This window comes from Salvelinus fontinalis, chromosome 29, assembly GCF_029448725.1.
Source record: "Salvelinus fontinalis isolate EN_2023a chromosome 29, ASM2944872v1, whole genome shotgun sequence".
NCBI classification, from domain to species: domain Eukaryota; kingdom Metazoa; phylum Chordata; class Actinopteri; order Salmoniformes; family Salmonidae; genus Salvelinus; species Salvelinus fontinalis.
In genome coordinates this window covers 42,792,804-42,810,015 of record NC_074693.1, presented here as the reverse complement: position 1 = coordinate 42,810,015, position 17,212 = coordinate 42,792,804, and the positions used below count along the sequence as shown (strand labels likewise).

Below are 17,212 nucleotides of genomic sequence, written 5' to 3'. Positions count from 1 at the left end.
ACACACGCAGGGTCAATACATGTTATCACACTAAACAAAGAAGGTATCCATGTGTACCTAATAGCTGTGTTGAGCTTATTTATTTTCACCTCAATAACATTGGTCTCTTCTTATATATACAGTTGGTCTATAGTTCTCACACCTTGGATGGTAGATGATAAACACACAAGTGGACAAAAATGCTTGCATGCACACCCACAAGCACATGCATGCACACATGCACGCACAATTGTATGTACGTACACACACACACACGCACACACGCACACACACACACACACACACACACACACACACACACACACACACACACACGCACACACACACTAAACGGTCAGCTGATCCTTTTGACCGTGAAAAGGGGGACTGTTCGACAGTCAAGACAATGGGTATCATTGACCACTCACGGTCAGTAAACAGCCAGGCAGCATCGCATAGTGATAAACCCCACTGGTGGTGTGTAATATAGGATGGGAACCATGACAGTCCCATGGAGCTTCTGGAGGTCCTGCTGGTCTCTTTCCCTCTTCCTCATCCTGGCTCTGAACACACACAGCGCATGGTCCTCTCCAGATTTCTCCGGTAAGTGTGTTTTTGGCCTTTGTTATTGCTGTTATAGAGAAAAAGTGGGGGAAATAGATACTGGTATGGCTCACTCAGCACTACAGGGTTCTGGTCGAAGTTGTGCACTATATAGGGAATAGGGTGTCATTTGGGACGGTACATTCCCTGATTTATCTCCTGGACATCCTGTGCCAGCAAACAGCGGCAGCGGTTCACTGTGAGAAACAAGAGTCAGGGTTACAGGGTTCAAGCACCCTGTCCTCCTCATTAACAATGTCATCATTATAATAATCATTATAATGCTGAAAATATCTTTCTTGTTTAATTCTCCACATATCACTGATAATGGCCATACACAATTGTCTGTTTCAATACACATATCAAGCAAACAGAATTTACAATTATAGGCCTGAGTAATAGTATTTTTTTGTACTTAAATAAGAATGACATTGACACCCGTTTGAGATGATATACAGTGATATACACTCAATGGTTTGCTCATACAGACTATATATATATATATATATATGTGCTATATAAAGCAGGCAGAGAGGCATCAAGGCATTCAGTTACTGTTTATTTGAACGTTAGAATGGGCAAAACGAGTCACCTAAGCGACTTTCAGCGTGGTATGATCGTCGGTGCCAGGCGTGCCAGGCATGCCGGTTCCAGCATCTCAGAAATGGCCGGCTTCCTGTGCTTTTCACCCGCGACAGTGTCTAGGGTTTACAGAGAATGGTGCCACAAACAAAAAGCATTCAGTCAGCGGCAATCTTGTGGGCGTCAACAGCTCATTGATAAGAGGTTTAAGGAGAATGGTAAGAATGGTGCAAGCTAACAGGCGGGCCACAAACATAGAAATAACGGCGCTGTGCAACAGTGTTGTGCAGAACGACATCTCGGGAAACACACAACTCGTCGGTCTTTGCCGCGGGATAGGCTAATTGCTACACACCACACACCACACCGGATTCCATTCCTATCAGCTAAAAACAAGAAGAAGCAGCTCCAGTGGGAACGCAATCAATAAGACAGAACAATTGAGGAGTGGAAAAACATTGCCTTGTACGACAAATCCCGGGTTCCTGTTGCGTCATGCTGATGGCAGTCAGGATTTAGCGTAAGCAGCATCAGTCCATGGCCCTATCTTGCCTGGTATCAGTAGTACAGGCTGGTGGCGGTGGTGTAATGGTGTCGGGAAGGTTTTCCTGGCACATGTTAGGTCCCTTGATATGAATTGAGCAATGTTTCCATGCCCTGAAGAATTCAGGCTGTTCTGGAGGCAAAGGGGGGTCCAACCTGGAACTAGATGGATGTACCTAATAAAATGGCCAGTGAGTGTATTTGTGTTGTCCTGGTTGCATATTCATTGATGAATGTCAGACACTTCAGCATGACAACAAACAGAGATGTTACATGATGATTTGTTTGGACAAGCTAGACAGCCAGTCCATGCAGGGTGACCACTACTGACCAGTGTTGCCTTTGTCTGGGGCTTGTCATTGTCACTCCATCTCTATATCTGACCATTACAGGGATCAACATCTGTGTATGGGTGTGAGCAATGAGCTGCTCTAAGAATAGCACATTGTGAGTGAGTGACTGGTACTGCCCTACCGTGGCTCTGCAGAGCTGCATGCCATTGGGGAACACAAAACAGACCCAGCCAGACAGTGGCCAGGGCATAGAAAAAGAATGACTAGAAAGGATATTCATTTTATTCATTCTATTTCTATGGCCCAGGAAATCGCTGTGACAATAAGATGAGTCCAAATCCAACAATAGAATAAGAATCACTAGAACAGATAATTTCCCTTTAAGTCAACATTTTGTCCGTTCTAGGAATTCTATTTCTATGGATCCAACTCTGTTATGAACTCTGTTATCCTATGTGTTTGTGTATCATAGCACAACACTGCTCAGGAGAGCTACTCCCAATGTTTGGGACACAACCCTCTTGTAACCAGGGCTGGGTGACCATGAGTACAATGACACAGGACACAGAATGTGCAATGTGTCAAACTGTTGCTTCACAGATGAAGCCTAGTCCTCAATTTAAGAAGCATTTTCAATCAATGGAGATTCTCCATTAAAAGGGCTTTTTCAGGTAAATCGGCCAAGATGGTTTATCAAATCACATTTATTTATAAAGCCCTTCTTACATCAGCTGATATCTCAAAGTGCTAAAACCCCAAACAGCAAGCAATGCAGGTGTAGAAGCACCTGCATTACATGAGATGTAATGTAATTTCATTGTTAAAAGATGATGACTTAGGAAAAACAAACTCATTCTGTGTTTAGTCGATTATTTTATTTGTGTGGCAATTGATTTATTACTAACTCAAATGTATCAAGCCCTATATGGCTTCTTGAATGTGAGGTCATCTTTTATTTCTTAAAAAATGTGTAATAAACTCTGAACAGCTTGTCAACTAGTAAAAAGCTGATTAAAACCACTCCCAGAAGATTAGATACAGACTTCAGAAAGTACACTACATACACAAAAGTATTTGGACACCCCTTCAAATTAGTTGATACGGCTATTTCGGCCACACCCGTTGTTGACAGGTGTATAAAATCGAGCACACAGCCATGCAGTCTCCATAGACAAATATTGGCAGTAGAATGGCCTTGCTGAAGAGCTCAGTGACTTCAAACATGGCACCGTAATAGGATGCCACCTTTCCAACAAGTCAGTTTGTCAAATTTCTGCCCTGCTAGAGCTTCCCCGGTCAACAGTAAGTGTTGTTATTGTGAAGTGGAAACATCTAGGAGCAACAACAGCTCTGCCACGAAGTAGTAGGCCACACAAACTCACAGAACTGGACCGCCGAGTGCTGAAGCGCGTAACGAGTAAAAATCGTCTGTCCTCGGTTGCAACACTCACTACCGAGTTCCAAACTGCCTCTGGAAGCAATGTCAGCACAAGAACTGTTAGTCGGGAGCTCATGAAATGGGTTTCCATGGCCGAGCAGCCGCACACAAGCCTAAAATCACAATGCGCAATGTCAAGTGTTGACTGGAGTGGTGTAAAGCTTGCCGCCATTGGACTCTGGAGCAGTGGAAATTAGTTCTCTGGAGTGATAAATCATGATTTACCATCTGGAAGTCCGATGGACAAATCTGGGTTTGGCGGATGCAAGCAGAACGCTACCTGCCCCAATGCACAGTGCCAACTGTGAAGTTTGGTGAAGGAGGAATAATGGTCTGTGGCTGTTTTTCATGGTTCGGGCTAGACCCCTTAGTTCCAGTGAAGGGAAATCTTAATGCTACAGCATACAATGCATCTAGACAATTCTGTGTTTCCAACTTTGTGGCAACAGTTTGGGGAAGGCCCTTTCCTGTTTCAGCATGGCAATGCCCCCGTGCACAGAGCGTGATCCATACAGAAATGGTCTGTTGAGATTGGTGTGGAAGAACTTGACTGGCCTGCACAGAGCCCTGACCTCAAACACCTTTGGTTATGAATTGGAACGCCGACTGCGAGCCAGGCCTAATCGCCCAAGATCAGTGTCCGACGCTCTTGTGGCTGAATAGAAGCAAATCCCTGCAGAAATGTTCCAACATCTAGTGGAAAGCCTTTCCAGAAGAGTGGAGGCTGTAATAGCAGCAAAGGGGGGACCAACTCCATATTAATACCCATGATTTTGGAATTAAATGTTTGACGAGCACGTACTTTTGGTCATGTAGTTTATTCACACCCCTTGACCTTTTCCACATTTTGTTGTGTTACAGCCTGAATTTGAAATTGATTCAATTTAGATTTTTTTTTTACACTGGTCTACACATAATACCCCGTAATGTCAAAAGTAATTCTGTTACTAGGAATGTTAACAAATTCATTAAAAATGAAAAGCTCAAACGTCTGGAGGAGTCAGTATTCAACCCCTAAATTGAGGAGGATACAGTTATCTGTAAGGCCCCTTAGTGGAGCCTTACTCCAAAACATGCATCCTGTTTGCAACAAGGCAGTAAAGTAATACAGCAAAACATTTGGCAAAGCAATTCACTTTTTGTGCTGAATACAAAGTGTTATGTTTCAGGCAAATCCAAAACAGCACATTATTGAGTACCACTCTCAATATTTTCAAGCATAGTAGTGGCTGCATCATGTTATGGGTATGCTTGTATTCGTTAAGGACTGGGTAGTTTTTTAAGTTTAAAAAATAAACGGAATGGAATAACCTAAAACACAAGGCCAAATCTAGAGTTGCTTAACAAGAAGACAGTGAATGTTCCTGAGTGGGGGAGTTACAGTTTTGTCTTAAATCTGCTTGTAAATCTATGGGAAGACTTGAACATGGTTGTCTAGCAATGATCAAGGACCAATTTGATAGAGCTTGAAGGATTTTCTAAAGACCAACGTTTGAATATTGTACAATCCAGGTGTGCAAATCTCTTAGAGACTTACCCTGTCACGCCCTGATCTGTTTCACCTGTCCTTGTGCTTGTCTCCACCCCCTTCCAGTTGTCGCTAATCTTCCCCATTATCCCCTGGGTACTTATGCCTGTGTTTTCTGTCTGTTTGTTGCCAGTTCATCTTGTTTGTTCAAGCCTACCAGCGGGTTGTTTCAGCTCCTGTTTACCCTAGTCTCTCTTTTGCTCGTCCTCCTGGTTTTTGGCCTTTGCCTGTCTTGACCCTGTAGCCGCCCGCCTGTCTCTGAGCCTGCCTGCCGTCCTGTACCTTGGGCTCTGCTCTAGATAATCGACCCCTGCCTGCCTTGACCTGTCGTTTGCCTGCCTCTGTGGTTACAATAAACATTGTTACTTCACACAGTCTGCACTTGGGTCTTACCTTGATTCCTGATATACCCAGAAAGGCTCACAGCTGTAATCGCTGCCAAAGGTGATTCTAACATGTACAGTATTGACTCAGAGGTGTGAATACTTATATTAATTAGATATTTTTGTATTTCATTTTCAATAAATTTGCAAAAATGTCTAAAAACATATTTTCACTTTGACATTATGGGCATTGTCTATAGATGGGTAATACATACAAATAAATTCAACCCATCTCAGGCTGTAACACAACAAAATGTGGAATAAGTCAAATCAGATCAAATATTATTTGTCACATACACATGGTTAGCAGATGTTAATGCGAGTGTAGCGAAATGCTTGTGCTTCTAGTTCTGACAGTGCAGTAATAACTAACAAGTAATCTAACAATTCCACAACAATTTCCTCATACACACAAATGTAAATGGATGGAATAAGAATATGTACATATAAATATATGGAGGAGCGATAGCCGAGTTGCATAGGTAAGATGCAATAGATGGAATAAAATACAGTATATAGATATGAGATGAGTAATGTAAGATATGTAAACATTATTAAAGTGGTATTATTTAAAATGACCAGTGATCCATTTATTAAAGTGGTCAATGATTTGAGTCTGTATGTAGGCAGCAGCTTCTGTGTTAGTGATGGCTGTTTAACAGTCTGATGGCCTTGAGATAGAAGCTGTTCTTCAGTCTCTCAGTCCCAGCTTTGATGCACCTGTACTGACCTCGCCTTCTGGATGGTAGCGAGGTGAACAGGCAGTGGCTCGGGTGGTTGTTGTCCTTGAGGATATTTTTGGCCTTCCTGTGACATCGGGTGGTGTAGGTGTCCTGGAGGGCAGATAGTTTTTCCCCGGTGATGCGTTGTGCAGACCGCACCACCCTCTGGAGAGCCTTGCGGTTGATGGCGGTGCAGTTACCATACCAGGCAGTGATACAGCCAAACAGGATGCTCTCGATTGTGCATCTGTAAAAGTTTGTGAGGGTTTTAGGTGCCAAGTCAAATTTCTTCAGCCTCCTGAGGTTGAAGAGACGCTGTTGCGCCTTCTTCACCACACTGTCTGTGTGGGTGGACCATTTAAATTTGTCCGTGATGTGTATGCCAAGGACCTTAAAACTTTACACCTTCTCCACTACTGTCCCGTCGATGTGGTTAGGGGGTGCTCCCTCTGCTGTTTCCTGAAGTGAACGATCATCTCCTTTGTTTTGTTGACGTTAAGTGAGAGGTTGTTTTCCTGACACCACACTCCAGTCAAGGGGTATGAATGCTTTCTGAAGGCACTGCATGACAGGGTGTTTGTTTGAACAGTGTTATATTGTACTGTTGGCATTGCCTGCCTTTTAAATGTAAAATCAATTACAGTACAATATTTTGGCATAATAATCCCCGTCCTTGCTTTATAGGGCCTTTTTATTTGAATCATTTTCTATATGCATTTTTTGCTCCATTTTTTGAGAGGTGGCGAATTTGATCAAAGGCATTGACAGTTGTCAGTTCGGTCTTTGAGGTCTAAGTCTTATCTCCATGCATACCATATGTTCCTTTTCAGTGTACCTCCACACAATACTAAGAAACCACACTGCTCATGCCTGTGATGGAGACACCCTTTCTATCAAGTGTCCCTCCAGAACCTCTGTGTCCGTCCTGTCAGCATTCTACGGACGCCGTGTCCCCAGCAAGAACTTATGTCCCCCTGCAAACACAAACATGACCGAGGACAACACTGGATGCACTTCCTCTGTCGCTATCCAGGTACAGTATAGTAATTAGCCCCACAGAGTTGTCCTCTATTACTGACAGCAAAACAGAAGCCAACTTATCAGCAGTTATCAGCAGTTTGCTCCACAAGTTGATAACTTAAGAACATTTTACTCTTCACCTAAATAATATTAATCACATACTGTTAGGAATTACTACAGCAGTGATTTAATACGTTTTGGGTTTGAACCTAGGTCTCCGGTATGCCTCAAGACTGTCTGCTGAGCTAAAGCCTTTTGATGAGTAACCTTGCCTGAGACCTAAGGACTTGCATGTAAATGTGCATATTTTTCTCACACTCAGACATTGTTGTATTGTCCCTGCAGAAAGTGGTGTCGGAGTGTCAGGACCGGCGTTCCTGTCATATACCTGTCATTAGCCCAGTGTTTGGTCAGGACCCCTGTCCCCTCACCAGCAAGTACCTCATAGTGTCCTACAAGTGTCGCCCAGGTGAGACTAGTCCACAGGGTTTGATTGTGTGAGGGTAACACAAACTGTCATAAACTGTGGTTGTGAATTTAGGAGACAAAAGATCTTGAATAGTACTCCACAACTGGATACATCAGGAAATGTATTATCGGACACTGAATTAAATGTGTCCGTTTCTATTCAACTGAATAGAATAACATCTAGTTCTATTGAAATATACAGTATTATACAGTAAGTTTGTCAGTGATCGATACTGCTGTTTTTGTCTTTCAGAGCACCACCGTACTAGGTTGGTGTGTGAAAACGAGAGACTGAGGCTGGTGTGTAAGAATAACACTGTCCTGGCTATCTACTCAGCGACATTTGGCCACCTGCTGCACGGGAGTCCCAACTGTCCTCAGGAAACTGCACCACAGCCTGACATGGGTCTGAAACCATAGTCATTGGTGTGAAACAGGGAACTAAAGTGTCATCTAGTGGTCAAATACTAGGATAACAAATCATGTGCATGTATCAATACATAATCAATAGTACTATGTTACTTACTACAGATGAGTAACACATGAGTAGGTACATGGATATACCCTTGACTTATGCATGTTTTCAACCTCTATAGCCTACTGTATATCAGAGTCAGACCAGGATCAAATACCTATTTTAAATACTTGTGCTTGATTAAGGTTGGAGTTTTTACTTTTGGACTAGTCCTTTTGCTTGTTTGTATCCGACTATATCAAGCACAGCTCAAGTATTTGAAAGTATTTGACTTATTTGACCCACATCTCATCAGAGTGTACATTTATCCTTCAGAGTGTCTGTCACCATCTGCCCTGAGGAAGGTGTCACGCAGGTGTCATGGCCGAGCCAACTGCTCAGTGCTGGCTGACACACACAACTTTGGGGACCCGTGTTTTCCGGGCACCAGGAAGCACCTGAGAGTGTCCTTTACATGTGGTATGTGACTAGAAGTCAAAGAGCCACAACCATGTGAGAGACACAAACATCATGGTGTCTATAACCCACAGTTGAAGAAATAGTTTTCATATCATCTTGCCCTGTTTTCATGGTCTCACCAGATTACTGAGAAAATGTTTCAGGAGAAATTGATCAAAATGAACCCTCTTTTGCCTCACCAGTTCCTCGATATCTCTTGGAGGATGTGGGACGGAGCGGATCAACATCAGACCCTTTCTTGATCTCAGACTACACACATGGTAAGACACCTACAAATACATGTATCCAAGTAAATGTAGCTTTAGCTCAGCTACTAGCTGTGCAATTCGGTCGGAGGACAATATGATTTGCAGCCATTGGGCAGAAGGCACAGTAAGTCCATTCTCATCTGCAGGAGGCTGGTACACTGGCCCCGGCGTCATCAGGCCTCAAAACGTGCTTTATACCAACTCTCTGGAAATTTTTGACAAAATACTGGGTAGGTCTATTGTTTTCTGTGTGCATGTAGGCTGGTTACTCATTAGCAGGGACTCTTTGTACTTTATATATTATGTCTTGTCTTACTTAATGATCAGCAGGCACCCATCATTAGCCTGGTCCCAGATCTGTTTGTTTTGTATAGATGTAGGATTTGGCAAGACAGCACAAGCAGATGTGGGACCAGGCCAACCAATTGTAACTACCTGATTGTATAGCTGTCAATATAGGCTTTGTCTTCTATCTATTTCTCATTGAGCAATATCATGCTAGTTTCACCCCAGACTAGTGTATCATCCCTCCACCCACAGGTCTTCCAGAGAGAGTGGCCCTCTACTTTGTCTCAGGGATCTGCGCTGGTCTAGTCTTCCTGCTCTGTCTGTTCGGCCTGCGCTCCACCGTGGTGAGGGACGTCAAGGACTTGGCAAGAGAGCTGGGGGATGAGCTCAAGGCCAGCCGCAGACCCCGCCGGGAAGTCATGGAGGACCAGTATGACGACGACACCTCTGATGCCTCCTCCTTCCGCCGCCTCACCCAGTCTTACCGTGCGGCGGATATCTTCAGTCCAGTGACCATGACGGTGGAGATGGTGGAGAGGGAGGGAGAGGAGAAGGAGATGCCCAAGTTCGGAGACATCTGGCCCCACAGGGACTCCAGCCCATACGCCATCCATAAGATAATAGGGAATAGAATAGAATATCCATAAAATAAAAGCCTGCAGTGCCCGAGAATCCACATTAGTAGAGTAGAATAGAATCAAATTGAATAGACATAAGATAAAGGCCAGCAGTGTCTGAATATCTATAGGTATTCTATTGTATTCTATACTATACATAAAATAAAATAAAAGGCCTGCAATGCTTGAGAATCCACAGGAAAGCTTGTGGGAATAGACAGCAGCAACACATTAATCATAGACTGAAAATGAATATTTAGTAGACATTATTTTCTTGTAATTTCATGTTATCTATCTTTCCTTAATGTACGTTTTATATGATATGGTGTCCTAACCTCATTATATTCATTATATTCAGACAAACATAATAACAAGTTCAACATGTTTTTGGTTGGTGGGTTTCAATAAACGTAATAACTTTTTGCCTAGAAGTTTTGGGAAATGGTAAGACAATTTCAATTGCACTGAGTCAAATCAAATGTTTCTTTGATTTAGGCCTTTTTTGTACCATTAAATTCCATAAATTCATAATTCTTCGATCTTCATGTAGCCTACAGTAAACTGTCCAGTAGATGACGCCATCCTCAAGCATAGTGTAGGTCCAGCTCAGGCTATACAGACCTCCATTGTTCTCACTGTTTTTCTCACCCACGTTATTGATAATCTTAGTCCAGGTAAGAGATTAGTAGATGGAAACATTTTTGAATACATGGATCCAAGAGCTTTGTCAATGTAGTCCCTAATTAGGTACTGTATTGGTCTAATACAGTGTACAGGGCCTAAAGGGTTTTCGTGGGCTCATTCCTTATGGTATGATCAATTCGCACACACGAACAGGCTTTATGATTATCATAATGATATTCAATTGACTGTTCTGATGTAGCCTGTTTACTTTTGCCGTATGACCTCGTCCCTACTGCTCTGAAGAAAGTATCCATGCGCAAATGCTGCGAAGCAGGGAAGTTCACATGAGTAAATCTGTAACCAAATGTTGTACACAAATGGTCGCAACGCAAGTGCCGAGTTTATGTAGCCGCTGGATGGCTAGCTAGCCTGCCATTGAAGAGGAGAGAAGACAGCACTGCAGACAAGGTGCCACGGTGGAGGAGTTACTAGCAATATAATGACATTATTATCAAAGCTAGGTAGCTAATTATGCCTCCGGCATTTTGATTAGCACAGCTAGCACACATTCTTTGTGTCCGTGTGGATAACACATTTTAAGCCAGGACCAGTCTAGCAATATGAACATAGCATGCAGCCTACCTCTTGCAACAAATTATTGAACCAGCTAAGCTCTAGATAACTAGCTTGGTAACTACACGGCACTGGCTGTCAAGTGGTTGATGGTGGAATTAGCTAGCTAACGTTACCTAACGCGTTAGCTAGCTAGCCTATTGCAAGCCTAGCATTGCCCCCCGCCCGCAGCTGTCACCCGGAAGGCCGCTGGTCAGGGGTGGGCCCGGGGATTGAACAACTTTCCTTGTCTAAAACGTCTGGATGGACCGAGTAAATATAGCTAGTTGTCTATAACTACCATACGTGTGTGTATATATATATATATATATATATATATATCGCTGAGAATGGATTCCTCTTTGGCCTTCGGACGTGACGAGCAGTGTTTGGCAATATCCTTTTAAAAGTCTGTGCCATTTTTTTGTTTTGCTTTTAAAACCTTGCTAGCATAATGGTAACTAGCTAACGTTAGCTTCCTTAATATTGTCTAAATGTTTAGGTTTGCTTGCATTTTAATGTAAATAAACAGTACCGTTTATGTAGTTAATACTGTCTTGCAGGTCAAACATTTGGGTGTGTTACTCTGAATATTTCAGATGTTTATTGATTTGATAACCTATTTAGCCTAGTTACTAAACTAGTTCGATTGGAATGCTATGTTCAGAATTGCATGCCATTGTTGGTGGAATGGCAACAGCCTAACGTAACTAACGCTTGCTTTTTGCTTCTGTTTCCAAAACAATGTAGCTATCAATGTAACCAAATAACCCATTGCTTGGCCCATACAATCTATGGTCATGATGCCTTACTCTTTGAGGCTTGTGCAAATGTACTAACTTTAGTTAAACAACATTTTGTTTCTTGAATAATACCACAAGCATTAGATACATTTGAAGAATTTCACAACAGCCTTGAATAGACAACAGTCTTAAGTAGTTAGTGGGTAAAATATTTGTTCACAAAATCATAGTCAATATTCTGTACACTAGGCCTATTTATAGTTTTATGTTCAAGCAGGGACACAGACTAGTCTGCCCTAGTCTGTGTCCCTGCCCTCTCATGATTGCTGCTGGTTCCTTAATAGTGATGTTCAAACTGTAAGAGGACAGGAGCTAAGGCTGTCTGGTCAGAAGGAGCCCAGGCTATTGTCGCTGATTGAGTGCTCTGGGGAGTTTATGTAAGTACTAACAATAGAGAACTCATTGTCTGAAATGTAATGTAAATTCATATCTAGGGCTGTTGTGGTGATCGTATTACCGACCGCCACACCGGCAGTCATGAGTCATGACCGTAGTCAAATTCCACGTAACTGTTGAGTCATGGTAATCTCCTTTTACGCACTCTGGACATGCGTTAGTAGTACCCAACTCTGTAGTACTGTCAGGTCACTAATGGCCTGGTACTCGGCACTATATTGTCCCTCTAACCCACAGGTGTCAAACTCATTCCACGGAGGGCCGAGTGTCTGCGGGTTTTCGCTCCTCCCTTGTACTTGATTGATGAATTAACATCACTAATTAGTTAGGAACTCCCCACACCTGGTTGTCTAGGGCTTTATTGAAAGGAAAAACCAAAAACCTGCAGACACAAGGCCCTCCGTGGAATGAGTTTGACACCCCTGCTCTAACCACTCTCACAATGCAAATGCAATTGAAAATCACAACAAACACTTGTCATCAAAACAGTACCATGCTTTTAAAACTCACCTACTGTTATTGATCAATTTGAAGAAAGAAATTCAACAACAGGTTGAAGCTGAGTGGAAAACATGGTCGTGTTTTCTAAGCCAAACGCAAAGAAATGGACAGCGCTTTCTAAGGTGATGATTCATTCTGAACACCAAAGCGCATGGGCCTATATATGACCCCCAGATCTGAAAAAAAAAAAAAAACGGAATTAAAATAATGATTGTGGCATTATACAATACATAGCCTAATATCCTACCACATATTACGCACCGCAGAAAAAAACTGATTTAAGATGTCTTTGGTACATAATTGGTCTAGCCTCTACTGCAAAATTAAACAAATTCTAGTAATCGCCTTTGAGCGGACTGTATTATGCATACTGGATGGACTGGTTACCTTATGCTACAGTCGAAACTTTCTATCCATGAGCCTGTAGGCGATGCTGTTGGATCATTGATGGTGCAGGGCAGCTTAGAGTTAAGCCCAAATCAATCAAAAGCGGTTTATTTGGTTCTTAAAAAAAAAAAAAGAACACCTGGAATTAGAATGCACTGGAGTGACCGAGAGAACAGACGGCCACGACCATCAACGGCGTTAGCTCGTCAAATTAGAAAGCAAGTCTATTTTTCTAGCAGTTTTGGGTTGTAAGCTAAGGTTTATCAGTTAAATAGGCTACATAGGCTGCAATTGTTTTCAAATATCTGTGTTTGGCATTTTTTTATATTTTCATAGTGACTAGGCTGACACCTTTAGCTAAAGAATATCTCACCACCGAGTGTTTCTATCTCCTCCTCTGTTCTTCATTCCTTTCTCGAGCATGCAGAGTGAGTGGCTGTCAACAGTTAAATGAAATATGTTTCGTTGTGAAAACATGTTATTATAGATGTTCCCGAACAGATTTCACTTGGTTTCCCAAATGTAACCACTGGGTAGCTGCTGGAACAGGGTTGGAGAGTCCATGGCATACAGAGTTTGGGTGGAATATCCCCTGCCACGCAGAGAGAGGCTGCATACTACTCAAACAGTGGTTGATGCCTTAAAACTTCTTATGGCTGCATCCCGCTAACGGGATCGATATGACAACAGCCAGTGAAAGTGCAGGGCGCCAAATTCAAACAACAGAAATCTCATAATTAAAATTCCTCAAACATACATGTGTTTTATATCATTTTAAAGGTAATCTTGTTGTTAATCCTACCAAAGTGTCCGATTTCAAATATGCTTTTCAGCGAAAGCACTACAAACGATTATGTTAGGTCACCACCAAACCACAATAAGCACAGCCATTTTTCCAGCGAAATATAGCAGTCACAAAAAGCAGAAATAGAGATAAAATGAATCACTAACCTTTGATGATCTTCATCAGATGACACTCATAGGACTTCATGTTACACAATACATGCATGTTTTGTTTGATAAAGTTTTTACAAAGAGTTTACATTGGCGCGTTACATTCACTAGTTCCAAAAACATCAAGGGATTTTGCATAGCCACATCGTTTCAACAGAAATACTCATCATAAATGTAGATGATAATACATACACATGGAATTATAGATATACCTCTCCTTAATGCAACCGCTGTGTCAGATTTCAAAAAAACTTTACGGAAAAAGCAAATCATGCAATAATCTGAGACGTCGCTCAGAACAATAGCCAAATTAGCCGCCATGTTGGAGTCAACAGAAACCAGAGAATACATGATAAATGTTTCCTTACCTTTGATGAACTTCATCAGAACGCAGTCCTAGGAATCCCAGGTCCACAATAAATGCTTGATTTGTTCGATAATGTCTGTTATTTATGTCCAATTAGCTACTTTGGTTAGCACGTTTGGTAAACAATTCCAAAGTCACAAAGCGTGTCCACTATAACGTGGCGAAATGTCCAAAAGTTCCGTAACAGTCAGTAGAAAGATGTCAAACGATGTACTGAATCAATCTTTAGAATGTTGTTAACATACATCTTGAATAACGTTCCAACCGGAGAACTAGATTGACTTCAGTTGAGCGATGGAACGGAGCTGCCTATCACGTGAACGCGCGTGGTCAGCTTGTGGCAGTGGTGACTAATTCCTGTCTCCTTCGGCCCCCCTTCACATTAGAGTCATCAGACAAAGTTCTATTAACTGTTGACATCTAGTGGAAGCCGTAGGAAAACTCATCAATATCTCGCTGTAATTTCAATGAGAGCTTGGTTGAAAATCTGGCACCTCAGAAAAAATCCAAACAGGAAGTGGAACTTCAGGTTTTTGCCTGCCATATGAGTTCTGTTATACTCACAGACATAATTCAAACAGTTTTAGAAACTTCAGTGTTTTTTATCCAATACTAATAATAATATGCAAATATTAGCAACTATGACTAAGGAGCAGGCCGTTTACTCTGGGCACCTCTGTGCACCTTTCATCCAAGCTACTCAATACTGCCCCTGCAGCCATAAGAAGTTAAGGTATTCCTAATGTTTTGTACACTCAGTGTAGTCGCGTCATGCAGCCCATATATGCTTTGATTTCTAAGACATTCTAAGGTTTGTATCGTTCACAACTAAAGTTGTCAAATAACTCTAAATCTAGCATATAGGACCTTTTACGCTCAATGTAGCCACTTCATATGTGCACTCGCTCTGGAATGGTGAAAATATCATTTCTATCTTATTCAGCTAAGTTAAATTATATCCTTCTTACTATAAAATCATATAATATATAATAATGGCACAGGACTTATAAGCATCTTGTCTGCTAATTGAAGTAGCCTACAGCCTATGGCATGGCACATAGTCAGATAACAAACAGACTCATATTTTGTTGTTATGAAATTAATTTTCTTCATATCATGTTTCTTTAGACCTAAAATAAATAATGGATTTATTGTGACGGTGTATACTAAAAGGCTTGGAGATGCTAAAGTGTTAACATTAATTAACATTCAATTACCGTTAGACCGGCAGTAACTTGCATGACAATTACCGTCTGACAAATTTTCATGACCACCAAAGGCCTATTCATCAAATTAAAATCAAATTTATTTATATAGCCCTTCGTACATCAGCTGATATCTCAAAGTGCTGTACAGAAACCCAGCCTAAAACTCCCAATCTGCCTTTCTCACACAGACTGGTTCGACAAACATGGACATAATGATGAGTTGTGGTCAGGTTTATTTTTGTCAAGCTGTGGTGTACAATTTAAGATGACACATTGCATTGCAAAACCTCTTCCGCTCCGACTGCTAATTTCGCAATGGCATTTTGCTTTTGTGAACCATCTCTACAAGACTATCTGCAGAACCACCATACCAATGATGGCTGTGGTGCTGTGTATACTGTAGTCTACCTTGAATAACGAGGTTGCGTCGTTACAATTTTAGCAGCGTGATGTTTGAGGTGGAGCGACAATTCCCAGGTATGCCTCTAGAGAGAAACAGTGCAGCACTACAGCATAAAGCAATAGACCTCAGTGCATCCGCTGTGTCCTGATGGGAGTTCACTGTCAAATGCACGCATGCCATTTATTACAGATCTCGGATATCCTAGTGGTTTTCACGTCAGAATCTCACGTTGATGTCGTCTGCTGCCGAAGTGGCTTTTCCTGCAGTCAGATGTTTCAGTATAAAAGTGAAAAGTACTGAACTCATGTTGTTTCTGAGTCCTTAATATGGACAGTCAGGAGCAAGCAGAACAGCCACAGTCTCAATGTTAGGCCCACTGTTTACAGCACCAATCTTGGCTTCACACGAGGAGATTCTCAGCCTGCAGCTCAAGCACATGGTTGCTTGTCGGATGTTTTTGTTTAGCGAGCAGTACGACTCAGGAACATTACATCTGGTGTGTGGCAGAGAGAGGGCAATTAGCCCCAGTACCAGCCACTGTATTATACCTGCATTCCACCACCATGTCCTAGATTCTAATGAGACTGGCATGAGAGCTACCTAAATGCATCAAAACTGTACATACTGAGCTAAGACCTGCTCTAGTCTGAGTAGTAGGCCTATGCTATGCTCTCATAAGCTGAGAGAGGTCCCAGGCCCTCTGTATGACTAGCCTATAGTTAGTTACCAACTTGGAGGAAACGTGCTGAAAGTGCTCGTAAGGCAGTGATTGCAAGGAGAGGTGCCAGGAGGGGAGGATGTCGGTCTTTTTTCAATTATGTCGCGTATTGAATTGATCGTTTCTTGCTGGAATAATGGTGAGGGACACGGGTTGTCATGGTAATAGAGGCCTACTTGTTGATGTTAAATGTAGCCTAAATTACGAGGGGATAAAACATTGTGATTTGATATACACTGCTCAAAAAAATAAAGGGAACACTAAAATAACACATCCTAGATCTGAATGAATGAAATATTCTTATTAAATACTTTTTTCTTTACATAGTTGAATGTGCTGACAACAAAATCACACAAAAATTATCAATGTAAATCAAATTTATCAACCCATGGAGGTCTGGATTTGGAGTCACACTCAAAATGAAAGTGGAAAACCACACTACAAGCTGATCCAACTTTGATGTAATGTCCTTAAAACAAGTCAAAATGAGGCTCAGTAGTGTGTGTGGCCTCCACGTGCCTGTATGACCTCCCTACAACGCCTGGGCATGCTCCTGATGAGGTGGCGGATGGTCTCCTGAGGGATCTCCTCCC

The 17,212-nt window shown here is 42.0% G+C and overlaps 2 protein-coding genes across 5 annotated transcripts in view; both read left to right on the top strand.

Moving 5' to 3' along the window:
- The first annotated feature begins 387 nt into the window (after positions 1 to 387).
- On the top strand, positions 388 to 10,077 carry si:ch73-335m24.2 (protein eva-1 homolog C). Of its 2 annotated transcripts, XM_055889398.1 has the most exons (8): positions 388 to 582; positions 6,902 to 7,104; positions 7,437 to 7,560; positions 7,813 to 7,965; positions 8,350 to 8,493; positions 8,676 to 8,753; positions 8,888 to 8,971; positions 9,282 to 10,077. In XM_055889398.1, the coding sequence occupies exons 1-8, from the start codon at positions 471 to 473 to the stop codon at positions 9,674 to 9,676; spliced, it is 1,293 nt and encodes a 430-aa protein (XP_055745373.1). In that variant the 5' UTR covers positions 388 to 470; the 3' UTR covers positions 9,677 to 10,077. The 2 variants fall into 2 exon arrangements, with proteins under 2 accessions (XP_055745373.1, XP_055745374.1); XM_055889399.1 differs by lacking the exon at positions 8,888 to 8,971 and having other exon boundaries at positions 390 to 582.
- Positions 10,078 to 10,170: 93 nt separating this feature from the next.
- ocrl (OCRL inositol polyphosphate-5-phosphatase) overlaps positions 10,171 to 17,212 on the top strand; it is a 37,695-nt gene continuing 30,653 nt past the window's right edge. For all 3 annotated transcript variants that reach the window (XM_055889395.1, XM_055889396.1, XM_055889394.1), the window contains exon 1: positions 10,171 to 12,062. In XM_055889395.1, coding sequence (XP_055745370.1) covers positions 12,061 to 12,062 — 2 coding nt within the window. In that variant the 5' untranslated portion in view covers positions 10,171 to 12,060. The remainder of the gene's footprint in view (positions 12,063 to 17,212) is intronic.

Coding starts and splice junctions, on each gene's coding strand:
- si:ch73-335m24.2 (XM_055889398.1), top strand. CDS start 471: ATGGGAACCATGACAGTCCCATGGAGCTTCTGGAGGTCCTGCTGGTCT. Junction 8,494..8,675: donor GAGAGTGTCCTTTACATGTG/GTATGTGACTAG, acceptor TTGCCTCACCAG/TTCCTCGATATCTCTTGGAG. Junction 8,972..9,281: donor AATTTTTGACAAAATACTGG/GTAGGTCTATTG, acceptor CTCCACCCACAG/GTCTTCCAGAGAGAGTGGCC.